The 23880-nt window shown below is 41.7% G+C and overlaps 1 protein-coding gene across 1 annotated transcript; it reads right to left on the reverse strand.

The window, feature by feature from the left end:
- Positions 1–272: 272 nt before the first annotated feature.
- nolc1 (nucleolar and coiled-body phosphoprotein 1) lies at positions 273–13234 on the reverse strand. The gene is made up of 15 exons (XM_007898201.2): positions 13069–13234; positions 10053–10108; positions 9448–9572; positions 8803–8927; positions 7901–8207; positions 7179–7279; positions 6341–6509; positions 5800–5961; positions 5324–5431; positions 3982–4074; positions 2793–3539; positions 2087–2217; positions 1860–1895; positions 1368–1457; positions 273–789 (listed from the first exon to the last, which is right to left on the reverse strand). The coding sequence occupies exons 1-15, from the start codon at positions 13177–13179 to the stop codon at positions 631–633; spliced, it is 2520 nt and encodes an 839-aa protein (XP_007896392.2). The 5' UTR covers positions 13180–13234; the 3' UTR covers positions 273–630.
- Between the last annotated feature and the right edge of the window lie 10646 nt (positions 13235–23880).

Genomic DNA, 23880 nt, shown 5'->3' on the forward strand with positions numbered 1-23880 from the left:
TGTGTTCTAATTGAAGGCAAGTCTTTAATTCCAAGTTTAATTAACTAGTTTAAGTTGTGATGGTGCACACAGGATGGAGTGTATCTGAAATGTACCTTGTGCACATCCCAATAACAATCACTCCCTGCCATGGTTTGTGGAACACTGCCCTGTGCAACTGGCTGCCACGTTTCACGTGTGCTCATGTGTGCACACACACAATGTGATAAGGCGCTGTATCAAATGCAAGGATCATCATCATCACCACACAAGGTAAACAACAGAGTTGAAAATACTTTAGCTTAAGACATGGTTTATTGAATGTCAACACCTGGTGTTACTTACAAAGTTTCCATAATTTTCTTGTTATATGAACGATTTGAACAAAACATTATCATTCCAATACTCACACGGAACTACAGTCAGTTTAAAATACCATATTCTGAAATTAATGCTGAATCCAGTTGTTCATACAGAAAGCACAAAGTTCAACAAAAAAATAGAACAGTTTAAAATTAGGATTTTGAAGCTTCGTCTGAAACAAATCAGTTTCAAAAGATTAAACCATTTACTTTTTTTAAAAAAGGGCACAATACTGAAACTACATAGTCCAAACATGTTATCTTAAATTAAGTATTGCATGGAAATTATTTAATCACTGTCAAATTTGACTGAATTCACAGCCATGTCAATCTGGCCACCACAGTAGCTGCCTCGCTTTTTCTTGGTCTTTTCATGTCTGAAGGATTTTCCTTTTGTGAACTTTAGGGTGTTATTGGCCTTTTCGCCCCAGTCTCCTTGCGCTCCTTTCTATAACAAAACATCAATGCTTTTACTCACAATGAAAATTGGAGCTAGTTCTCTTTCAGAACTAGCTTACTAACAGTAAGTCAGAAGCATTGCATTTTATTAACTCAGCTCTAATATGTTCTCTAAAGACATCAAATATAAACACGTTACTGCACGTCAGAAATTAAGACTCAGTGGAACACTTTGTCAGATCAAATTTCAAGTTCAAAGTCCAGGTTCATCCATGCTTTACCTGTCCAGCTGAGGCAATGAACTAACTGTACACAACCACCAAGTTTTTCATAGCTCAGCATCGAGAACTACGACACACCAATGATTTGGGAGGTACTTTTTAAATAACAGTTGAAATAAACACAACTCATTGTATTAAAGGCTATTTAATATTCCACCAATCACAGTATGAAACCACCCATCAGTCTATAGCTTTCTCCCCCAGTGTATTTCAGGTCACCCTGCTTAAAAATATTTTAAACAAGTGCAACAGATTGAAGAATAATTCACACAAGACTTTGCTGGGCAATTGGCAATAAAAACAAAAGCAGCTTTGAAATGGAGAGAATTACTTAATTCAATCTTACCTTTGCAGAAAATGAGTTATTTGAAAGGCGCGGGTCAATTTCAATTTCATCTTCTCTTACTCTACGGAAAGGAGTATTAGGTTGAGGGGTCTTTATACACAAGGGAAAAAGAGGACAATAAGAAAGCTACACTCTACATGAAAGGGCAATAGCTAAAATTAAAATCTTCATTTGAATACTAACACTCACTGTTATTTAATGTTTACGTTCCTGTGGCCCTGCTGGGAATGCACAGCAAAAGTCTGTCTATGAGATAGTGACTAGTTTCCTGATGTTGCAATCTGAACTTCAGAATATCCTTGTCTGCAGTCTCCCCTGCCACCCCAAGTTTACTAAAGTGGCAGCAGAACTTGTAAGAAATCTAGCACAAATTAGGTTGTTTGCTCCTGCCTTGCCCTTTTCATGCTTTATAGATATTAAGCACTAAATTAACAAAATGCAAATTCTGAATAGAAGAAGTAAGAGAGAATTTAATAATCAAAGTAATACTACCTTGGATTCAGTTGTCACCTTGGCTGATTTATTTTTCTGCAAAGGAATCAAACATTACAGTTTAGTTATTCATGGCTTAAATCTAAGGAATTAAAGGTTTTGCGAATTAAGTTTGTGCATTATCTTAACATTCATAGCTCAAACTACCGTTCTTCAAAATCTGATACAACTAGAATTCTAACACTGTCAAGCAATAATGACTCAATAATGGTTTTCAGCAGTCCCACCTTTTTAACTTGTGGAAATGTGTTTGGGGTTTTTGGTTCCAGATTCTGATTGGCTGGTGTTGAGCAAACTTTTTCATCCTCAGTTTCTGACGAAGAGGAGCTTTCTTGTTTCCTCTTGGTATTCACAGTTCCTGGAGTTAAACACCACATGTCAGACATTGCAAAGTTGAATCTGAACTAGAGGGCTGGCAGGATGTTGATGAACATCATTTGAAATAATGGGGTCACGATGATATTTAGCTATAAAGACAATCTACTTCCACATTTGATAGTAAACTTTGATAGTGTTATTACAAATAGGTACAATCATACAACAATTGTACAACTAAATTATACAAATAAAGATGTACAAACTGAAGGTATGAATACTAGAATCAGAATTCTACAGTACAGGAGGATGCTATTCAAAATTAAATCTTGTGCTAAAACATCTGTGAAAAAATGCCTGCTGGTCCTGCTTTTGGGTCATCACCAGTTCCACAATGGGATGACCACTTCTGGTAGGTACATGTCCACAGGACACCGACATTTTAAGTGGACTGTGCTCCAATAAGGCATCTCATGTAGGGGGATGCAGATCAGACCATGTCCCCAGACCAAAACTGCTGCATCCATTTAGGTACAAGGGTCAACAAGTACTTCTACACCAAAAAGCACAACCGCCGTTAACTCTGGAGACAGAGACACGACATGCAGCAGAGCTCACCGTTTACAGCTGGCGTGGCTTTTTTCTCATCCTCCTCAGAGGAGCTGTCTTCAGAACTGCTCTCCTTTGCTTTTTTCGCAGACGCTTTCACACCATTTGGCGCGCCTACTTTTGTTTTCGTCGTGCCTACTTTTGCTTTTGGCTTCTCCTCTTCTGAGTCCGAGCTGTCTGAGCTGCTGCTTTCCCTTTTCTGTGTGGCAGGCTTTGCGCCTAATTGAGTGGCGGCCTTCTTCGCTGGAGTGGCTGCTTTTTTCATTCGGGTGGCCGTCGTTTTTGCTTTGGGCTCTTCATCGCTTGAAGAATCTTCAGAACTGCTAGTTTCGGCTTGTTTTGCTACTGCAGCTTTGGTGGCCACGGCAGGAGATTTTGCTTTGGCGGCCGCGGCCTGAGATTTTGCTTTGGCGGCCACGGCCAGAGATTTTGCTTTGGCGGCCGGAGTAGTTGGTTTCACCACTTTTGCTGTGGGCTTTGCCTCTTCCTCGCTGCTTGAGCTATCAGAATCTGAGCTGCTCTCTTCAGCAGCAGCCTTGGCTTTGGCTGCTGAAGCACCTGGCTTTGCGGCTGGTTTTGCAGGTGCAGTAGTAGCTGCTTTACGTGGTTTAACAGCTGGAGAAGGCTTAGTCTTTTCATCAGACTCACTGGAACTATCAGAGTCAGAGCTGCTCTCTGCTTTCTTTCCTTTCACTGCAGCTTTAGCCACTCGTTTTGCCACAATCGCTGCCTTTTTCTCTTTAGGGCTTTCAGAGTCTATAAATGTTAAAGACACCATTAAATAACACAAGAGATAATAAACACTCTGGTTTAAGCTGGTTTAAGGTGGAGTCCTGTCGCTCAGTGGTTAGAGCACTCGCTTTGCAAGTGAGAGACCTGAGTTCAATTCCAGGCAGGTCAGGGCGAAACCTTAGGCAAGTTTCCTTACTCCACACGCCTAATAATAATCCCTCCAAAAACCAAAAACAATAATAAAAATTGGTCATTTTCAATCTACGACTGTTTGTGGGACATTGCTGTGCGCAATTGGCTGCCGCGTTCGCCCACAAATATACAGTCAATTCACTTTACAGTGTGTTCTGTGAAGCGCTTTGGGACGTCCTCCCGACGTGAAAAGCGCTATATCAAATGCAAAACGCTATATATTATTATTATGAACTTTATAGGGTTGATAGGAAACACTACATTCAATCATTACCTGAGCTATCAGATGAACTGGACTCCTCCTTTGGAACGGATTTAACTGATTTTACTGCTGGCTTTGCAGGCTGTTCCTCTTCAGAGCTGGAATCTATACAAAAAAATAAGTTTGCTTGATACAACCTTTATTCATTCTGTATTTATATTAACCTTTATATATTACACAATGTTTTGGCAATAGTACTGAAAAGTACTCTAATTGAGTTTGTGGATGTTTTCAATATACACCAGGTAAGAAACATCACTTATCTTGTAGCACAGCTGAGAAGATTCAAGCATAGTGAATAACTAATACTTAGAGAAATAAAAAGGAGATTCTGGTGAACCAAGGTAAACTTAAATCATTCTACTTTTTAAACTGCTGCTTGGCTGAGTTCACTTAATTCAGCACAGGAATTCAACCCATGAACTTCTCATCTGCAAGGCTCAGTGCTCCCATTGCTTTAACAACAAACTCATAAGGAAAGCTCCTAAACTGCAGCCTAAAAAGCAAGTCCAAAGTAAAATTACTTTAAGTTAGTTAAATAAACTGCACATTCGATCAGGTTTCTCATGGTCCTGGATGGCGAATACTGTAAAGTCAGCTGATGAGAAGCATTGCAATGTTGTGCGTTTTGTAAAGCTGTAGTCACTCACTCTTACTTTATTACTTGCAGACATGAAGTTGCCCAGTTGCAGGCTAGAAAATCACCATGTCCTCTCCTGCACCAAACTCCATGACCCCATCTCCCCCACTCTCGCCCAACTCCATTGGCTCCCTATCCTTCAGAGGATCCAGTTTAAGATCCTGGTCTTCACATACAAAGCCCTCCATACATGCAACCTCCTACCCCTACCAACCCGTCCATTCTCTCCGCTCAGCCAGCTCTGGCCCCGCCCCACCATTGGCGGGAGAGCCTTAAGCCACTCTGCCCCCAACCTCCTGAATTCCATCCTCCAGTCACTCCGCCTCGCTGCCTCCTTCAAGTCCCGCCTCAAACTTTCCTCTTCGACCATGCCATCGGCCACCCCCCTTCCCTCCCCCCGACCCCAGCTTGGGTCTGAAATGCTGTACTCTGTCCAGCTCCTTGGGACATCCTCCCGATGTGAAAAGTGCTATACAAATTTAATCCCGTTGTTGTTGTTGTTTGTCATTCTGTGCCTTCGCTGTTGTGAATTTAATTTTGATGGGGCTTTGTTTTTTTGGGGGGGGAGGGGGCGTAAAGTGGTGTGGAAGAAAAAGGAACCTCAAGGGGTAATCGTCTCAACCCAATTGGACCCAACTGAACAGAAGTGTATTAAGTGCACAAATTTCCCCTCATTAAATTTCCCGTTGGAACAGTAATTTCTTTCTCGCTCACCTGACTCGCTGTCTGAGCTGGAATCGGCTTTCTTGCCTGCTGCATTCTGAGCAGCTGCGGCATGTTTTGTGGGTGGTTTACTGGCAGGTTTCACTGGTGCAACTTTTACTGCAGAAAACAAAAACAGTATAGTCAAGATAGCTGGAACCCCACAGACAACAGCAGTTATATAGTATGACAGAAAACCTCAAGTCACTGAAGTTCCTTAGCACCTACAAAATATTCACCCACAAATAGTCAATTCACTTTACAGTATTTTCTGTGAAGCGCTTTGAGACGTCTCGAAGACATGATCAGGCATGGTATCAAGTGCAAGGACTATTATTATCATCTAAAGGTAATAATTTAAAAATTAAGTTACAGCACGATGGCTAGCAACAAGCATCACGGATTTACCATTAAGTACTTACTTTCACAACACCTCAGATACCATTAAATCTGTCATTCTGTAAAGCTGTACTCATCTAACCACCCACCGGCAGGTTTCTTGGGCTCCTCATCATCACTGCTGTCTGAACTGCTGTCTGACGAATCACTGCTTTCCTTCTTAGCAGCAGCTGCTACTGGTTTCTTGACTGTGACTGCTGCTGCTGCTTTTTTCTTCACTTGCGTGGGAGGAGGTACTGCACTGTAAGCACCTGACAGGGCAGAGACACCAGGTATCTTCAGGTTATTTTCAAACACTAACACACACCATCAACATTCAAAGTTCAAAAATGAGAAACACCTGGATGTATTAGTGTGTTGAGAAGACATGGTACAAATTTCACCCCCTCGGGCACTGATTTGGCTGGCATTCCAGCCCAAACTTTTGCAATATGCAGTGTCTGCAGCAACACCAGATGAGGATTTCTGTACTCTATTTAGACCGTTACATTCTGCAGATTTAAGTGCAGTTTCACACCTACAAACAGAAGCCAATTTACACCACCAACTCTTGTTAGTACGCCCCAGACATTTCAAGCAGTCTATGTTCTAATCTTAAACTGACAGTAGCCCTGGAAGGTTGGTCCTCACCTGATTTTGATTTGCTTTTCGGAGCAGGTTTCTCATCTTCTGAACTCTCGGACTCTTCGCTGCTTGAACTTTCTTTCTTACTGGCCACTGCTGCTTTTGCTTTGGCTGGAGTCACAGCTTTTCCAGCAGCCAGGGATTGTGCAGTTGGAGCTTTACCAAGAGTTAGTTTCTATAGAACAGAGAAATTATTTAACATTTATATAGTGCCTTTCATGTTGGGAAGACACTCCAGATTTTTTAAATAATCACTTGTATCAAACTTACTTGTACTTTTGGAATCTTAAATCCCATTTAAGATGAGGTTGGCTTACTTTTAGAATGCAGCATGTATTCTGTGGACAACCTTAAGCTTTACATACATTAGTTTTTAAGCACCTAAAAGCCATATTTTGTTTAAAAAATCATGTAGGAATTCTATTCATTAATGGCAATTCTGTGAGGGTGATTCAGTGAGCCAGACAGCAGCTATCAACACTTGGCAATGGGTTGGGGTGAGGAAAGAGACAACGCTGAATCCAATATTCTCATCACCCAAAGACCACACATTTGCACTTTTGAGTCGGGGGTTGGAATCACTTGATAGCAATTAGGAGCAGGAGCTGCACACTTTCTTCCCTCTGTAGCCCAGAGTTCTGAGTCCCATTGTAGCACACCTACTGGTATGTCCAACTGAGATTAACTCAGTAGTGACTGGGACTGTGCTGAAATCATATTCTGGCAGACTTCCAGTTTGTGCCTTACAATCCAAAATGTCAACAATAACATTTAATCCAAAATCAAATAAGTGCAGGGAAGGAACAGCAATACCATACTGCTGAACAAGACCAGCACTGTTCACCTGGACAGGCGGCTTCTTTGCAGAGTCTGAATCACTGGAGTCATCGCTGGAATCATCACTGCTGCTCTCTTTCTTCTTTTGAGTGGCAGCTTTTGGAGGAACTGAGCAAATAAATAAATAGGAATTGGACTAAAATATTGTAAGACACTAATAAGATTGTTATTATACCACCTATAAGCTAAAATAATCTTCATTTATTCGCAACTGTTAACACAACGAGGCAGTCATCAAATATTCACATAAACCTCAAATTCATGTAACACAAGTCACATGATTGTCTGTCCCATTTGATACAGCTGTATGACCTTAAAATGTTACACTGAAGTTACAGCATTCACACAGCAACCGATGTAGAACTGACACAAAAATGCACTCACACACCTACACCGTACACTCGTATAAATAACTGCACTCACGTGAAGAACGGCCAAGAACATTCCAAGCAACATCAGGGGAATTCAATTTCACCTCACCCTATCTCTGTGACTTCCTGCAACCTCGCTCCCTACTTTCAAGGCATGTCTGACCCCTCCCCACTTCCATCGCTTGAAACTCAACTCAGGTGCCCATCCAGCACCATTAAGTACTTTGTTACATCCTCTTGAGATGAAAGGTGCTATATAATGCAAATTGTTTTGTGAAATCTTCCTGAGATATTTACAGCTAGAACTGACCAGTGTCCTGGAAGTATCCCCCTACCTCTCCAACGATTTGTTTTTTACCTGATTTTACAGTAGCTTTTGCAGCAACTTTTGGAGCTGGCTTCTCATCCTCAGAGCTGTCTGAATCTTCACTACTGGAACTCTCATCCTTCTTTCGCACAGCTGGCTTGGTGACTGGAAGTGGTTTTGTTGCAGAAACCGTTGTTTTTGCAGAAACCGTTGATTTTGCAGAAACCGTCGATTTTGCAGAAACCGTCGATTTTGCAGAAACCGTCGATTTTGCAGAAACCGTCGATTTTGCAGAAACCGGTGTTTTTGCAGAAACCGGTGTTTTTGCAGAAACCGGTGTTTTTGCACCTTTGTTCTTCTACAGGAAAGGTAAAAAAAAGGTTTGATACTGTGGTTAAGAATCACTTCAGTCCATCTGGCAAATTCTATAGTTCTCTGCGCCAAATCTTTGCTTACCTCAAAAAAAGTTACAAGGTGTACAAAAATGTTCAAGTTAAGAAAAACATGATAATAATAATAATAATCCTTGCATTTGATATAGCCCTTTTCACGTCGGGAGGACGTCCCAAAGCGCTTCACAGAACACACTGTAAAGTGAATTGAATGTATATATTTGTGGGCGAACGCGGCAGCCAATTGCGCACAGGAATGTCCGACAAACAGTCGTAGATTGAAAATGACCAATTTATTATTGTTTTGGAGGGATTATTATTAGGCGTGTGGAGTAAGGAAACTTGCCCAAGGTTTCACCCTGCCTGGAATTGAACCCAGGCGTCTTGCTTGCAAAGCGAGTGCTCTAACCACTGAGCTACAGGACTACAGGATTTACTGGAAGCTTTACTGTTTAATGAATCAAAAGTGAGTGATCAAGATGTACTGACAGTACAGAAGATTCAGAATCTATTAATCCAGACACATAGGTTTCAAATTTGATGTTCTAGTTGTAAAATTACCTGTGGAGGTTTCTTCTCTTCTTCAAAATCCGAAGAACTTGAGTCATCGCTGCTGCTTTTCTTCTTTACAGCAATTTTCTTAGTCACGGCTTTAGTGACTTTAGGAGTACATGCCGGCTTGCTCACTGAAAAATTAATAAATGTTGATCAGCCATCAGCCACAATGGAACTCTGTTCACGAGCAGTGACAGCACACGATGGAAGAAGCAATTTTGGAATCATCTCACATAGTTTAGTGCAATTGATAAAACTATCAGCATCTCAGAGAAAGATAGTGCCAAAGGTGTAGACCAACCCCACACCCCACCATTACAACTTACACTCATCTTTCTCTTTTAAACCGATCAATCCATTGTGTGTATTTAGTCTGCTCCCTGTCTCCCCCACTGCCATTTTAGCATTTGTAGGTTTTTATTCCATCATTTTCGCCTTCAGTTTCTTCACTTTAAATACCAAATGCATTAAAATGAGGCACGATAGCTGGTCCTAACTCATCTGCTTCTCTTTCCTCCTCGCAACTGAAATACACCATACCCCACCAACTGCAAAGTAAATGTCAAAGCAAATACCTGAATTCACTTTAGAAAAATCACAAACTTTAAAGATCGCAATATTATTTAGTTTCAGAAAAGACCATTTACATACCAGGTTTCTTTGGTGTCTCTTCTTCATCAGAGCTGTCAGAGCTACTGGACGACTCCTCTTTCTTCACTTTTTTTGCAGGCGGACCATTGAGCTCTTGTTTCCTTTTATTTGATGCTTCAGGTGATCTGTGATAATTCAAAGACAAAATCTGCTTTAAACGTTGTTGCTAACTTTACAACTGAATATTCCTGTTAACACTATACATATTGGGGCACCCCTCATGGTGCAGCTTATGAAGCAGGAGCTCGCTGAATCAAATCCTGATCTGTGCTGGGGTCAGCCAGGGCTGCCTGTGGAGGCTAACTTGGCCCCAGTCTTCCCAGGGTTAGGGGGAGGAGAAATCAGGGTTCTGTTCCCGGTTCCTCTATAGTACCCTCTACTCGTGAGTGACAATTGGATAGAGGGCAGGCCCCTCTACTGTGACTCCCCCTACAGTCAAGAAGCCTGTCAAGGCTCAGACACATATGAACAGTGACCACTTGGGTTACTGGAGGTACCCAATTGCTGTAGATCTGCACCCCACAAGAGAAAAAGAGATTGTGTTCTGCGTTTGTTATAATAAATTAAATGATGCAACCATACAGAATCTATAATTTACAACTTACTTCACCCAAAAATCATAGAAATCCACAAGAGATGGTGATTTAGGATCTGGGGCTTTCTGCAAAAAGAAACAAGAAAGGTTTCACTTAATGAACATTTTAAATTCAAATTTTTAAAAAAAATTCTGTGAAGTACAATTACTGAATTCGTAAGTAATGGAAGTCTTTGCCAAAATCAACATTTACTAAAAGAAAATCTAGGATGGTCATTTTTATGGAAACTAAATCACTTAGGTAATAAATCACTATAATTCTCATTTCCAGACCAGAAATCCCATGTTATTCCTGATTTTGCCTCAGTAACTCGCTTTAGTGCATTTGCTATTACAATCAAACTTATACTAGACATCAGCTGAAGCAGTCATGTATATGAGGTTGTATTGGAAACACCAAAATTTCCACCTTCCACCTTCAAAATACCTATTTGAATTGTGCATGTGTCAAAGCATTATTTTAGGAGGGTAAACAAAATAATTGGGTGGGGAGAGGAGAGAAAGGAAAATAGAAAAGAGGCCTAAAATGAGCAATGGAGTTGCCACTAGCATTTTCAAAGTTCAGTGGTTAGAGCACTTGCTTTGCAAGCGAGAGACCCGGGTTCGATTCCTGGCAGGGTGTAACTTTGGGACAAGTTTCCTTACTCCACAAGCCTGATAATAATCCTTGAAGAAAAAAAATCAATAATAAATTGGTCACTTCAATCCACGACTGTTTGTGGGACTCTGCTGTGCGCAATTGGCTGCTATGTTTCCCCCCACAAAATATGCAGTCAATCTACTTTACAGTATATTTTGTGAAGCACTTTGAGATGTCTAGAAGACGTGAAAAGTGCTATTTAAAATGCAAAGTTTATTATTAAAGTTGTAAGGATATTGCCAATTTAAGCAGATTTCCTTGCCACTCTGAATTAATAGCTCAACTCTATAGTGAATTGATCTCATCACCAAGTCTCTGATGTAAAAACATCTTGACACACAAAGAGATAAAACAAAGTAGTTAATCTTATGTAAACAGATATTAAATTTCAAGATATCTAACTTAACATCTCAGTACAGATGACTGCCATATTCACAAACGACGCAGTTGAACACCTGAAAAGATTTAATGAACAAACTAGACACGAGACTAGTTGTCTGCTAACATTCATCGCCTCAGCAACTTACTGAGCTCCTATTGTGGTATCCAACTGACTAAATCAACAGTTCAGATAAATTAATCTAGTACAGTAGAATTACAAACTAGTATGTTTGTATTTTAAGTTAATGCAAAGTTGTTTTAAATAGAAGTGGCTAATACTTCATGACATTTACACATCTGTGCCATGACCAGTTCTGCCTTCCCTTACCTCCGTTACTGCCTTTCCCCTCATCCATGGTTTCATGTTCAGGCTTAATCCCTGCTCACCTGACTTCTCAACTATTCCCTCCACAAGCTGCAGGTTATTTAGAACTATGCAGCTCATGGCATCTCCTGCTCAAAGTTCTGTGAGTCGATCACCCCCATCCTTGCCTGGCTTCATTGGCTCCAAAATCTCCAGAGGATTGAGTTTAAAATCTTCATCCTCACTTTTAAAGCTCCCCACGGTCTTGCTCCTCCCTAGCTCTGCTACCTACAAAAACCTTACCAATGCCTGCTCTCTCCGCTCGGCAGGCCCTGGCCTGCTGTGACCCGATTTTGCCTGCCCCAGCATCTTCAGTCTGACCTTCCAGTCTTTCTGCCCCCACCGTCTGGAACTCCATCCCTGAATTCCTTTGCCTTGCTCCATCCCTTGCCTCCTTCAAGGTCCATCTCAAGACCTTCCTCTTTGACCATGCCTTCGATCACCATCCTCCCACCCCACTCCCTTTGCCCTCAAATACTGTGATCAATACTCAATCACAGTGAAGAGATTCATTGAAGCATTGTAACATTATATAGGTATTTATGCAGTAGGCAACTGGTGGGAAGTAGGGAAAAAATATAAGCAATAATTAAACTATTGAAGTTAGTCACCATTGTAAAATATTTAAAACTAATCAGACTTCTAGGCAATTAAATTGTTCACCACACATTGTAAATTTACTTGCAGCAGTAATTTTAAAAAATCAAAATCACAGAAGTCAGATTATTTAATAGACAATAAGCTGCTTACGATTGCCACTTTATCTCATAGATCTCTCAGAATTTATTTTTCCCATCAATTTATATATGATAGAAATACCAAACGTGCAAAAATACCATAGCATTTCAAAGAGCATTACAGAGACATTCTTGACGACTGAAACCTGTAAACCCCACATGAAAATCTCCAGTCTGCGCGGTCGAAATGCACGAGGGTGGAACCAGAAACTTTTTCGTACCATAGGAAGTTGCTGCACAGAAGGCCACCTGGGCCTGGACCAAAAAGCACGTGTTCACAAACACATATATAGAAGTAGATCTTCTACAGTTTTACACCGTTTATACGGAAATGGTGGCTACATAATTCAAACACAACCCAGAGAGAGAGAGAGAGAGAGGGGGGGGAGAGAGAGAGAGAGAGGGAGGGAGAGAGAGAGAGAGAGAGACGTAAAATAATATTGGGCACCTAATGCGCCTCTCGCCCCCCGGAAGACCTTCTCGAATCAGGAATTTACTGACAAAAGAAATGTACTGATAAAGGAATTTGCTGAGAAAGTGACGGTTTTGTTGCAGGCGACGCTAAACCATATACACACACACGCACACACACGCACATATCTGTCTATCTATCTATATATAAAACATATATAATACATATAACAAGTACAATGCAGCGCCCTTCACGCGGCGGCGAGGGGCGGCTTTCGGCAACGAGCAGCGGAGTGGCGGGTGTTTTACAAAAGCAGCTCCACGCGGTCCCCGCGGGGGGAGGGGGGGAGGGGAGTGAGGCCACACGCGGGGCGCGGAGACCACTCTGTGGCCGCGGCCCACACGTGTGTGTGTCTCTCTCCCTCTCTCCCTCTCTCACACACGCTTCAGGCCCCCGGGTTTCCCCCGCGCCGCTCCCCTCCCCTCCCCTCACCACGCTGGTTTGCTTGAGGAACTCCTTGGCCGCTTTCTGCAGCTTGTTCTCCAGGAGGAAGCTGTAAACCTGCGGGTAGATGTCGCTCGGAACCACCCGCGCCTCCTCCATCTTGTCGATCGCTCGGCGCTCGCGCTCGCGGCCCCTGCGCCTGCGCGGCGCGCCCGTGACTGCGTCACGGCGACCGGCGCGCGCACACACACACACACACAAAAAAAGATGGTGGTGGGGGAGTGGGGGGGAGGGGGAGAGCACGTGTCAGAGAGAGAGAGGGAGAGGGGGGGGAGGGGAATGGGGGAGGGGGAGAGCACGTGTCAGACTGAGACACACAGAGAGAGAGAGAGAGTGTGGGGGGAGGGGAGTGGGGGGGAGAGCACGTGTCAGACAGAGAGAGAGAGAGTGGGGGGAGAGGAGAGGAGTGGGGGGAGAGCACGTGTCAGACAGATACAGAGAGGGGGAGTGGGGGGAGGGGAGTGGGGGGGAGAGCACGTGTCAGACTGAGACACACAGAGAGAGAGAGAGAGTGTGGGGGGAGGGGAGTGGGGGGGAGAGCACGTGTCAGACAGAGAGAGAGAGAGTGGGGGGAGAGGAGTGGGGGGGAGAGCACGTGTCAGACAGATACAGAGAGGGGGAGTGGGGGGAGGGGAGTGGGGGGAGAGCACATGTCAGACAGAGAGAGAGAGAGTGGGGGGAGGGAGTGGGGGGAGAGCACGTGTCAGAAGAGAGAGAGGAGTGGGGGGAGGGGAGTGGGGGGGAGAGCACATGTCAGACAGACACAGAGAGAGAGAGTGTGGGGGGAGAGGAGTGGGGGGGAGAGCACGTGTCAGACTGAGAGAGAGAGAGAGAGAGAGAGTGGGGGGGAGGGGAGTGGGGGGGGAGAGCACGTGTCAGACAGAGAGAGAGAGAGAGAGTGGGGGGAGAGGAGTGGGGGGGAGAGCACGTGTCAGACTGAGACACATGGAGAGAGAGAGAGAGAGTGTGGGGGGTGGGGGGGCAGGAGACATCACCAGGCTCAGCAGCATCCAAACCAAGCGGACGTTTCCGCGCCTCCCACCTACACACGGCAATCCCGGAGACGACGACGACAATTTGCATTTACACAGCGCCCCTCACGAGGGCCGGCGTCCCCGAGCGCTTCCCCAGGGCGGCTTGGATGTCGGGGGGGCGGGAGGAGAATCCCCAGACCGTGCGCTGAGGGTAACTGCTGGGAGTCCAACCAGCCTAAAACACCAGAGGCTTGCCATTAATAATAATAATAATAATAATAATAATAATCCTTGCATTTGATATAGCGCTTTTCACGTCGGGATATTGCTGTAATATAAAATATATATTATATATATATATATAAAAGCGCTATATCAAATGCAAGGATTGTTATATCGCGCTTTTCCCGTCTTCTAGACGTCTCAAAGCGCTTCACAGAATATGCTGTAAAGTGAATTGACTATTTTGTGGGTAAAATGCGGCAGCCAATTGGGCACAGCAGTGTCCCATTGACTTGGCCAACAATCCCCTGAATAAAATTGATAATTCTTTTCATGGTTATTTGTGGGATATTGCTGTGCTCAATTGTGCTGCCACATTTGCCTACAGTTACAAAGTCACTCCATTTCACAGTAAATCCTTTGAAGTACTCAGAGACATCCTTCAGACATGATAAGGCTTTATACTAAATGCAAGGTTTATTATTATTATTAACTCCAGTTAGTGGACGAAGACTCAGAGACCTTATCAAGCAATCTGTTAGAAAATGCCATAGTTTTGACCCTATTGTGTTAGGAAACACACTGATTACCTCGCTGCTTGTATTTCTACCCCTCGATTGTGGATGTAATTTCTGTCCACTTTACGTCCGAATTATTGTAATGGCCCATGATAAGATCCCAAAAGCTGGCAAAGCTTGGCCTACTATTCTAAGGTTGCATATACACAGCTCATTACTCTTCATGAATTTGAATAGTCAGGTCATGATGTTCATTTCTGGGATTCCATCCAAAGATTTATAATATGATAATGAGACATTTGAATATCTTGGGAAGGAAGTGGACAACAAGGAACAACCATGAGGTTCATCCAGTGCCAAATTGTGTGACTTAACTGAATGTTTCAAAAAGAATATGAAAAGGTATGGGGGAAATAAGCAGGAAAATGGGATTAGAGCAGATGGTGAAAGAGGCAGAAGTGATGGTCTGAATGGCCTGGTGTTATAACTTTCTATGATTCTATGATTTGTGACAAATCTTTTTCTGCCACTCCTGTGGTTCAATTGGGGCTCACACAGAGTACAGGCACAAACAGGGTGCTGCTATATGTTGAGTGCTTGAGTGCTGTTATATGGCTCACATATAACAGCACTTGTGGAGGTCATATGTATGAAGTCAGTGATTTAATAAATATTGAGATAAGTTTGGAATCTCAGCCTTACACTGGCTTTTCTACAAATATAGACATGACAGTAACAAATTATGGAGTTCTTTCAGACACGATGCTATAAAAGGCCAAATGAGAAATAATGTTGATACATTCAAGAAGAATCTAGACCTTAACATGAGGGACAGGCAATAGAAGAGTATGGTAGGAATTTCATGGAGAGTATAAACACTGGTATGGCTGAACGGCCTGTTTCCGTGCTGTACGGAAGATGAGATGTAAAACCGAGGTTCTTTCTGCCTGTTCAAATGTGGCAGTATTTGAAAAGAGAAGGCAGTTTCTCCTGATATCCAGGAAAACAATTTCCAAAATAAAACTGTTCATTCATGTCATGGATGTTTGTGGGTCGTTGCTGTCTGCATTGTAGGCGATAACCAAATTGTGCATGGCAATGTCCCACAACCACCTTGAAGTGAATCCCTGATTTTATCTGGAGGATTATTGGCAGGACACTGGGAGAAACTGCTTCTCTTTTTTTAATTGAACAAGACCTCCGTTTGTGGAGTTCTGTAGCTCAGTGGTTAGAGCAGTTGCTTCGCAAACGAGAAGACCTGGGTTCAATTCCCAGGAAGGACAAAACATTGGGCAAGTTTCCTTACTCCACACATCTCTGTTTACCTAGCAGTAAGTAGGAACCCGGTTGTTAGTTGATTGGCAGATCACTTTTCTGAGGGTAATAATCTGTTCTTTTTAAAAAAATATGGTCACTCAATGTATGAATGTTTGTGGGACACTACTGTGCGCAATTGGCTGTTGCGTTTCGCCCACAAAAATATACAGTCAACTCACTTTACAGTATAATCTACAAAGTGCTTTGAGACATCTCGAAGATATGTTAAGATGCTGTATCAAATGCAAGAATTATTATTAACATCTCAACTAAAGGACGACATCTCTGACATTGCAGTGCTTCCCCAGCAATGTGCTGGAGGGCCAGCTTAACTGTGGGCTTCTGTGTGACTGCAGAAGAACAACATTAGTGCCACCTGGTAATGGAGCTGATCCCTTGGGATGACTGAAAATAATGTCACAAAAAAGTGGTATCAAAGTAGTGTTATCACACTGCTCCTGAGGTCACACTAATAATAATTTGGTCACTCAATCCATGACAGTTTGTGGGACACTGCTGTGTGCAATTGGCTGCTACACAGTCAAATGACTTTACAGTATATTCTGTGAAGCGCTTTGAGACGTCTAGAAGATGTGAATAGCGCTATATCAAATGCAAGGATTATTATTATTATAAAATATAGTTCACCCAAGAACTAATATTTATAAATGATACACATTAGAATCTAATGGTCCACAGAAAGTAAACCATCACCTGCCTAATTTATGCTGTCTAATTCATCACAGCAGTTGTCAGTCTCTGACATGAATTCTATTTATAGAACACATATGATGTAACTTTGAGGAAAAAAAACATTTTTGAGCAATGTAGCATTCTGGCTGTAAAATGCAACATACATTAAGGTGATGTTATGGAGTCCTGCAGCTCAGTGGTTAGAGCACTCGCCTCGCAAGCGAGAGACCTGAGTTTGATTCCTGGCAGGGTGAAACCTTGGGCAAGTTTCCTTACTCCACATGCCAGATAATAATCCCTCAAGAAAAAAAACAATAATAAAATTAGCCACTTCAAACCATGACTGTTTGTGGGTCACTACTGTCTGCGATTGGCTACCATGTTTCGCCCACAAATAGACAGTCAATTCACTTTAGAGTATATTCTGTGAAGCGCTTTGAGACATCTAGAAGATGTTAAAAGCGCTATATCAAATGCAAGGATTATTATTATTATTATTTAGTTATGGACCTTATTTGGTCCCATCAATTTGTGACTGGAGCTCAAAAGGATAAGGATGACATTTCTTTTGTTTCCGTGAGATTATTTGATAGATTAACATTTTAGGTTCATGCTTTGTGAAATCATGTATCCAACGGTACTTCAAATTGGACCAATACCTATTTTCGTTGGGAATGTTATCTTTTTCATGCTCTGGTTACTAATAATGTTGCTGTCATTGCTTTTGATGTAGATGCCAGCTGCGTGACTCTAATACTTCAGGGGGAAGGTTTCTGGTGGGAAGATTAAGCTATTGTTCTAAAGACTACATGTATTATGTTACAATTTTTTTCACAAATTGGTTCCTAGCACTGTTTCCCTCTTGAATCTACCAGTTATCTGTGTTGCTGAGTTATATTCTGAATTTGCTAATGGAGTAATGCAGTGACTCAACCTATGTGGGCGGAGGGAAGTTTATTGTATTTCCTGTCATTTTAGCATACATGACACGTAAAGTAGCATAATTGTCAATATTGCAGTGGTATCTGACTGTCTCACAAATAAGAGCACTTGTGTAGGTCACATGTATGATCCTCTTGGGAGAGGAGTAGAAAAACTCAGGAGAAAAGAATAAATTAAATGCTAACAGGTTTAATCTTTCCTTTCCTTTGCGTATTCACTTTACACTTTAGTTCAGTGCTTCTAAAATGAGCACAGTGCTCATTTTATTATTATTACAACAGACCAGTTGAAAGTGTACAGGATAAGCAAGTAGAAACTCTAAAACCACTTCATCTACAAATCTGTAGTATCTAGCCCAGTAATACTTTTCAATGTTTAAATCTGTTACCCAGCAGTAGTGCTGCTTTTCCTTGAGCGAATCTATGGACTCCTAATAAAAAAAATCTTATGCACAGTTTATCTATATTCCATAACAAGGGACTGCAAATGTTTATCATTTACACTAAGCCTGGACTTTTTCTCCACCTCCTGCTTCCGCCTACTTTGGATGGTGCTGGTTTTGCCTGCAGGTGTTTGCAACATCAAAAGGTGAGTGCAATGAGTGTGAATGTTTGGTTTGTTACTTTAATAATTAGATACCTCCCATCTATCTGACATTTTAAGACATTCCATAAGAGGATAATCTGCTTTACTGGTATGATACTGTACCTTCACAGAAATGTTATTTGTGTAACTATTCTGTGGTGCCTTGTGTAATAGACAGAACCAGCCAAATGTGATATTAAACTGTCTCTCTACTTTACATTTCGTGCCCTGATGCATATATGACCTGAAATATGGTTTTCTGAAAGTTCGGATTTTTAGTTCGGATTTAGTTTAGTTTTAGTTCGGATCTGCTCGATGGTTCGAATTTTGTCAAATTTGACTCTTTTTGTTTCTTTCTGCGTATTGTTTGTTTCTTTTTCTCTTTGATCTTTCAAAATAGTTCTGTGGTAGTCTGCAATGTGTGGCAGCCAAATATATTGTTTCAGCAGCCTCCACCACCTTGCAGCTCATTACAAGTCATCTGAAATTCCCACCAAGTTTTGTTGTAAACTCTGTATGCTCTACAATGTCTTTCAAACAACATTGGGGGCGAAAATGCAACATTTTAAAACAGACTGTATTAATAATAATCCTTGCATTTAGTGCCTTATCACGTCGTCAAAATGTCTCAAAGCAAAAGCTGTACTGTGAAGCGACTATTGAGTCTGTATTTGTAGGCAAAAGTTGCAGACGGAGGGGAAGAGGAACCAGCTACTGGATTAACCTGCTGAGCCACCAGGGAGATGGGCTTTGCTCTTTTAAGAAGAACCTTCTGCAACTCACCTCAGCGACTGAAAACAGTTTAAATGTTTCCTGCAAGTGTAAGCAGACTTTTGAACAAATCTTCTTATTGCATTAATTAGTTACTTAGAAAGAAGGAAACATGTTATTTGGTTCAAATATTCCGTGCCAGTGGTTATCCTTCGCACAAACTTCCCACTCCACTCTATTATGTCTTTATTCCCTTCTCCCTCATGTGTGCATTGTACCCTCTCAAACACATAGATGAATATATTGTTGGCTTTCCGCTCACTGAACTCAAGCCAATTGCAATGTTACTGCTGAGTATTAAAGGAAGTTTTTTTCCCCCCAGAACTGAAGCCTGGAATATGATTGTGTCTGGAATATGAATATGTCTGTAAACCTGCAAATGGAAATATTACACAATGCTTCTAAAAATCAATATCTGGAAATGATTATTTGATTTGTATAATATTAATAATAAATAATAATTCTTGCATTTGATTTAGCGCTTTTCATGTCTTCTGGACGTCTCAAAAGCTTCACAGAATATGCTGTAAAGTGAATTGAGTGTATATTTGTGGGCGAAATGCAGCATAACCGTACACTATTCATGGATTCTCAAACTATTAGTCTTTTCTCCTGAGGATGCTCTTAATTTCAGATTACATAACATAAGAGGAAGCGAATGATGATGAGCATTTTTGAGCAGATTTGAAAGCAACTTGAGAGCCATATTTTGCTGTTCATCGATAGTGTAAGTTACGGTTCTGCATATTTGTTAACCTCTGGAACCAGTTTATCCAACAAGAATGTCAACAACAACTTGATATACATTGTGCCTTTTATGTAAAAGAACTTTCCAAGTGATTAGCACAGATTTGGGAATTTAGATACTGTCAACAAGGTATTACATTTGATTGATTTTTGAAAACAAGGTTGAGGTAGCAAGGCAAAGAGGTTTTGAAGAAAACTTTTAGCGGCATAATAATAATCCTTGCATTTGATATAGCGTCTTATCATGTCTTCGAGCTGTCTCAAAGCGCTTCACAGGATATTCTGTAAAGTGAATCAACTGTATATTTTGTGGGCGAAATGTGCACAGTAGTGTCCCACAAACAGTCGTGGATTGAAGTGACCAATTTTTTTTTTTGAAGGAATTATTACCCCCGGAAAAGCGATTTGCCAATCGCCAAACAACAGGGTTCCTACTTACTGTTAGGTAAACAGAGGCCTGTGGAGATAAGGAAACTTGCCCAACATTTCGCGCTGCTGGGAATCAAACCCAGGTCTCTCACTTGCAAGGCGAGTGCTCTAACCACTGAGCTGCACGATTCAGCATGGTGGCAGAACGCTCAGCTTCCAATGGTTGAAGAGAGAAATGACATAGAATTACATGAATGAAAAATATTGCCTGCTGATATCTCACACTGACAAAAAAAAATTCTTACAAGTTTTAGAAACAATGGTGCACAGTGATTGGCCGCACTATAAAAGTAGGTCTCACCTACTTAAAGGTCTACGAGCCAGGCTGTTAGGCTAGAATTATCTTTCTTACAGCTTCTTTTTTTAACACCCGCCTAAACCCCTATGTGCCCAGGAGCAGCCTCCCAATCCTTGCAGCAGAGAAAGGGATGAAAATAGAGGAACAAACACAATATTGGGGGAGAGGGTTTGCGGGAAAATGCCAAATTTTCAAACAAAACACACAGTCACCACATTTTACAGTGTATCCTGCGAAGCGCTTTGAGGCGTCTTGACGACGTGATAAGGAGCTATATCAAGATGGAAGGAATATTATTATTAAAATAGTATTTGTTCCCAGTGTAACGTGAATAAGAAACCGAGAGCTCCGAATACAAAATGAGACAAGCTTTAAACAAGCACCATCCTTTCCTCCATTGGAAGATATCATTACAGGTAGATGCGGACTGAAGGCGAGGATCCATTTGACACACTCCTGCCCACATCCTGCTTGTTATAATAACTCACAGAGCAATGACATAGAATTACTGACACTTTCTCCACTAGGTGGCATCATTTACATTGTACCAAACTGACCAACACAGCAAAGCAATCAACGTCAAAGGATGTAGCAGGAGCTCAAAATGTCTATGTTTTCATGCATTGTGCAAAAAAAAAGCTGCACACTGCAGCAAGACTTTATTAGCATAAATCCTGATGCTATATATATAGTGTATGTGGGACATGTGCTTGCTTTGTTGACTCAATCAATGTGCTTCTGAACAATGACTGTTGGATGGCTGAATCTAATATAAGCACCGAACAATTAAAATAGCATCCCAGCTTGTGACTGTGAAATACATGTGATTGTAATCCAAAGCATCATACACCGGAGATTGAAATATTTTGACAGAAATCTGAAATGGGGCTTTGCAAAGAGTTTTTTTTGTCTCTGTAGCAGACTATTTATGTCCTTTTACTTTTGGTTACTCTCAAAGGATAAGATGAATTTGAAAGCTTGTAATATAAGCAATTGTATATGAAAAATATTATTTTATTTAACTTTGGGGGAAAAGAAAGCTCCCAGTTTGCAATAAGGAACACAAGGAACACCAGCACTGAATAGTAATCTTACAATCCTCAGATTTGATACAGCAGCTTTCATGTCAGGGGGACATCTCAAAGTGATTTGCAGGATATACCGTAAAGTGTAATGACTGTGTATGATTTCAAAGCTGACTATGTATATCGAGAAAAGACCAAGTGAATCCTGAATCTCTCAGCATCCCCCAATATCCCTCCTACATTCTCACTCTTAACTTACTGGGAGCCTCTTCTCTGCTTGAGGATTTCTTTCAATCTTTCTGATTTTCTCCCAACCCCACTCCTGTGCTCATCCCTCCATCTAACTAACTCAGAAATGCTGACACTTTCTCCACATTTTTGTGCCACCGTCAGTGGCTGAGTCTTAATTTAGCTCTGCTCAGTGCCTCTGCTCACTGTCTCTGTTTTCTGACCTTGCTTACCACTGATTGTCTCTGCTCACTACTCACTGTCTCTGAACACTGACAGTGCTCACTGCCACTGCCATTACTCGCTACCTCTGCTCACAGCTTAATCCATCTACCCACTGCTCTGCATATTGCCAGTGCTTCCTAGCTCTGCTTAATGCCTCCACTCACACGGAAGACAGCCGATACCTGTGGAATTGCATACCATTGTAAGCCAATGCCTTCAGGGGAGAAAGGGAGAAATTGGGGAGGGGAGAATTCAAGCAAAAGCAATATTTAATTGTAAAAGAAATTCAAGCCCCTGGTCTGAATACAACCATTTATCTACAAAATACTAATATCTATTCAGTTAGCTCTAGTACCTGCACCTTTATTAATGCCACTGGGTAAAATGTTTCATTAACATATTAAAGAAACCTCATATGGAATGCTTTAAAGAAACACAGAGCAAACTTGCAGGAATAATTTGATCTGGAAGAAAGCACACAATTTATAATAAAACTCTGATGGAACATGACAGATCTAGAGCAAGTTATTAACAGATTATTGTGTACATCATCTTGGCAAATGCCAGCAAGCCGCCCTCCTTCTCCACCTCCTCTTACTCCTCCGCCTCTCCTAACCACAACCAGCCTAGAAAATAATGTTCAGCTAACCCTTTCCCTGCACCAAACTTGCACAGCTTAAATTCACATCCTCCCAAAATCACAGCACCCACATTCCTGTCTGTGAATCCTATGTGTCGTGAAGTAAAAATCAAAGAAATGCAATTTATTCTAACTCTCTTTTAACTTTGAGTATTTTTGTCCACCAGTTTCCTCCCATCCTGTGTCCTTCTGAAGGCGTTAACACCTTGTTGGGGATATGGTTCTATGTATCAACCATTATCTAGTCCAAGTGTGTGAGCCTAGAGCTCAATCCTAACCCCACTCAGATTCCACACGCAAACACTCACGCACACACACCCATGCATTCTTCTCAGCAGGGCTTGCTGGATAGCGATTATTTGCAGGAAACTAGCCTCCCAAACCCCAAGGCATTTGAGGCCTAATTTTAGCATCTCAGCTGCTGCCCAGCTAAGATCTGTTAATTCAGCACAGACCTGAAATCCTCAAGCTTCTGCTGGTCTGCAAGGCTTAGTACTGGAACAGGTGGTGATGTTAACCACTAGATTATCAGCGGTGCCCTCAGCACTACCGTTGAAAGATTATTTAAATTTAGTGGAAAAATAATTGACAGCACATTTTGCTCCAAATGGTAAGTCCCCGTCTCAGCCAAGTCATCAGAGGAGCTAATGAGTGGGAGTGAGGCACTTCTACACAAGGAGAGAGGCACACTCAGAGATGAGACACTCAGACTCTTCAAATTGGTGCTCCAAGGTCATCTGCTTGCAGGCGAACATTGGTTTACCTACAACCCTTACCTACACTTGTTGTTCATGTTCACAGACTTGCTACGTGATTGTATGGAATTTACAGGGCACATGTCCAGAGCTTGAAGGCTAACCATTTTGCACAAAGAATATATCAAAGAATCATTGATAGTTGAGAGGAACATTTGAACTGTCTACATTTATTCCTAACACACACATTTCTATCCAGTCATAGTACTCATGTATGTGGGTGGATTGGGATAAGGATAAAAGATAACCATTTTCTAGTCTTTTTTTTTGCTTGAAATAGAAGCAAATGTCTCAGGTTATGAAGTGGGAAAATATTGAGTCAGAAATGTGCACAGTAAGTGGAAGAGGGCAGGGTTTTTTTAGATATTAACTTGTGTGCTATAAAGGTGGATGCTTCCAGTGTATAACAGTAAAGTGTATAACTACTGCAG

Source organism: Callorhinchus milii, unplaced genomic scaffold (assembly GCF_018977255.1).
Source record: "Callorhinchus milii isolate IMCB2004 unplaced genomic scaffold, IMCB_Cmil_1.0 Scaffold7, whole genome shotgun sequence".
In the NCBI taxonomy this organism is placed as follows: domain Eukaryota; kingdom Metazoa; phylum Chordata; class Chondrichthyes; order Chimaeriformes; family Callorhinchidae; genus Callorhinchus; species Callorhinchus milii.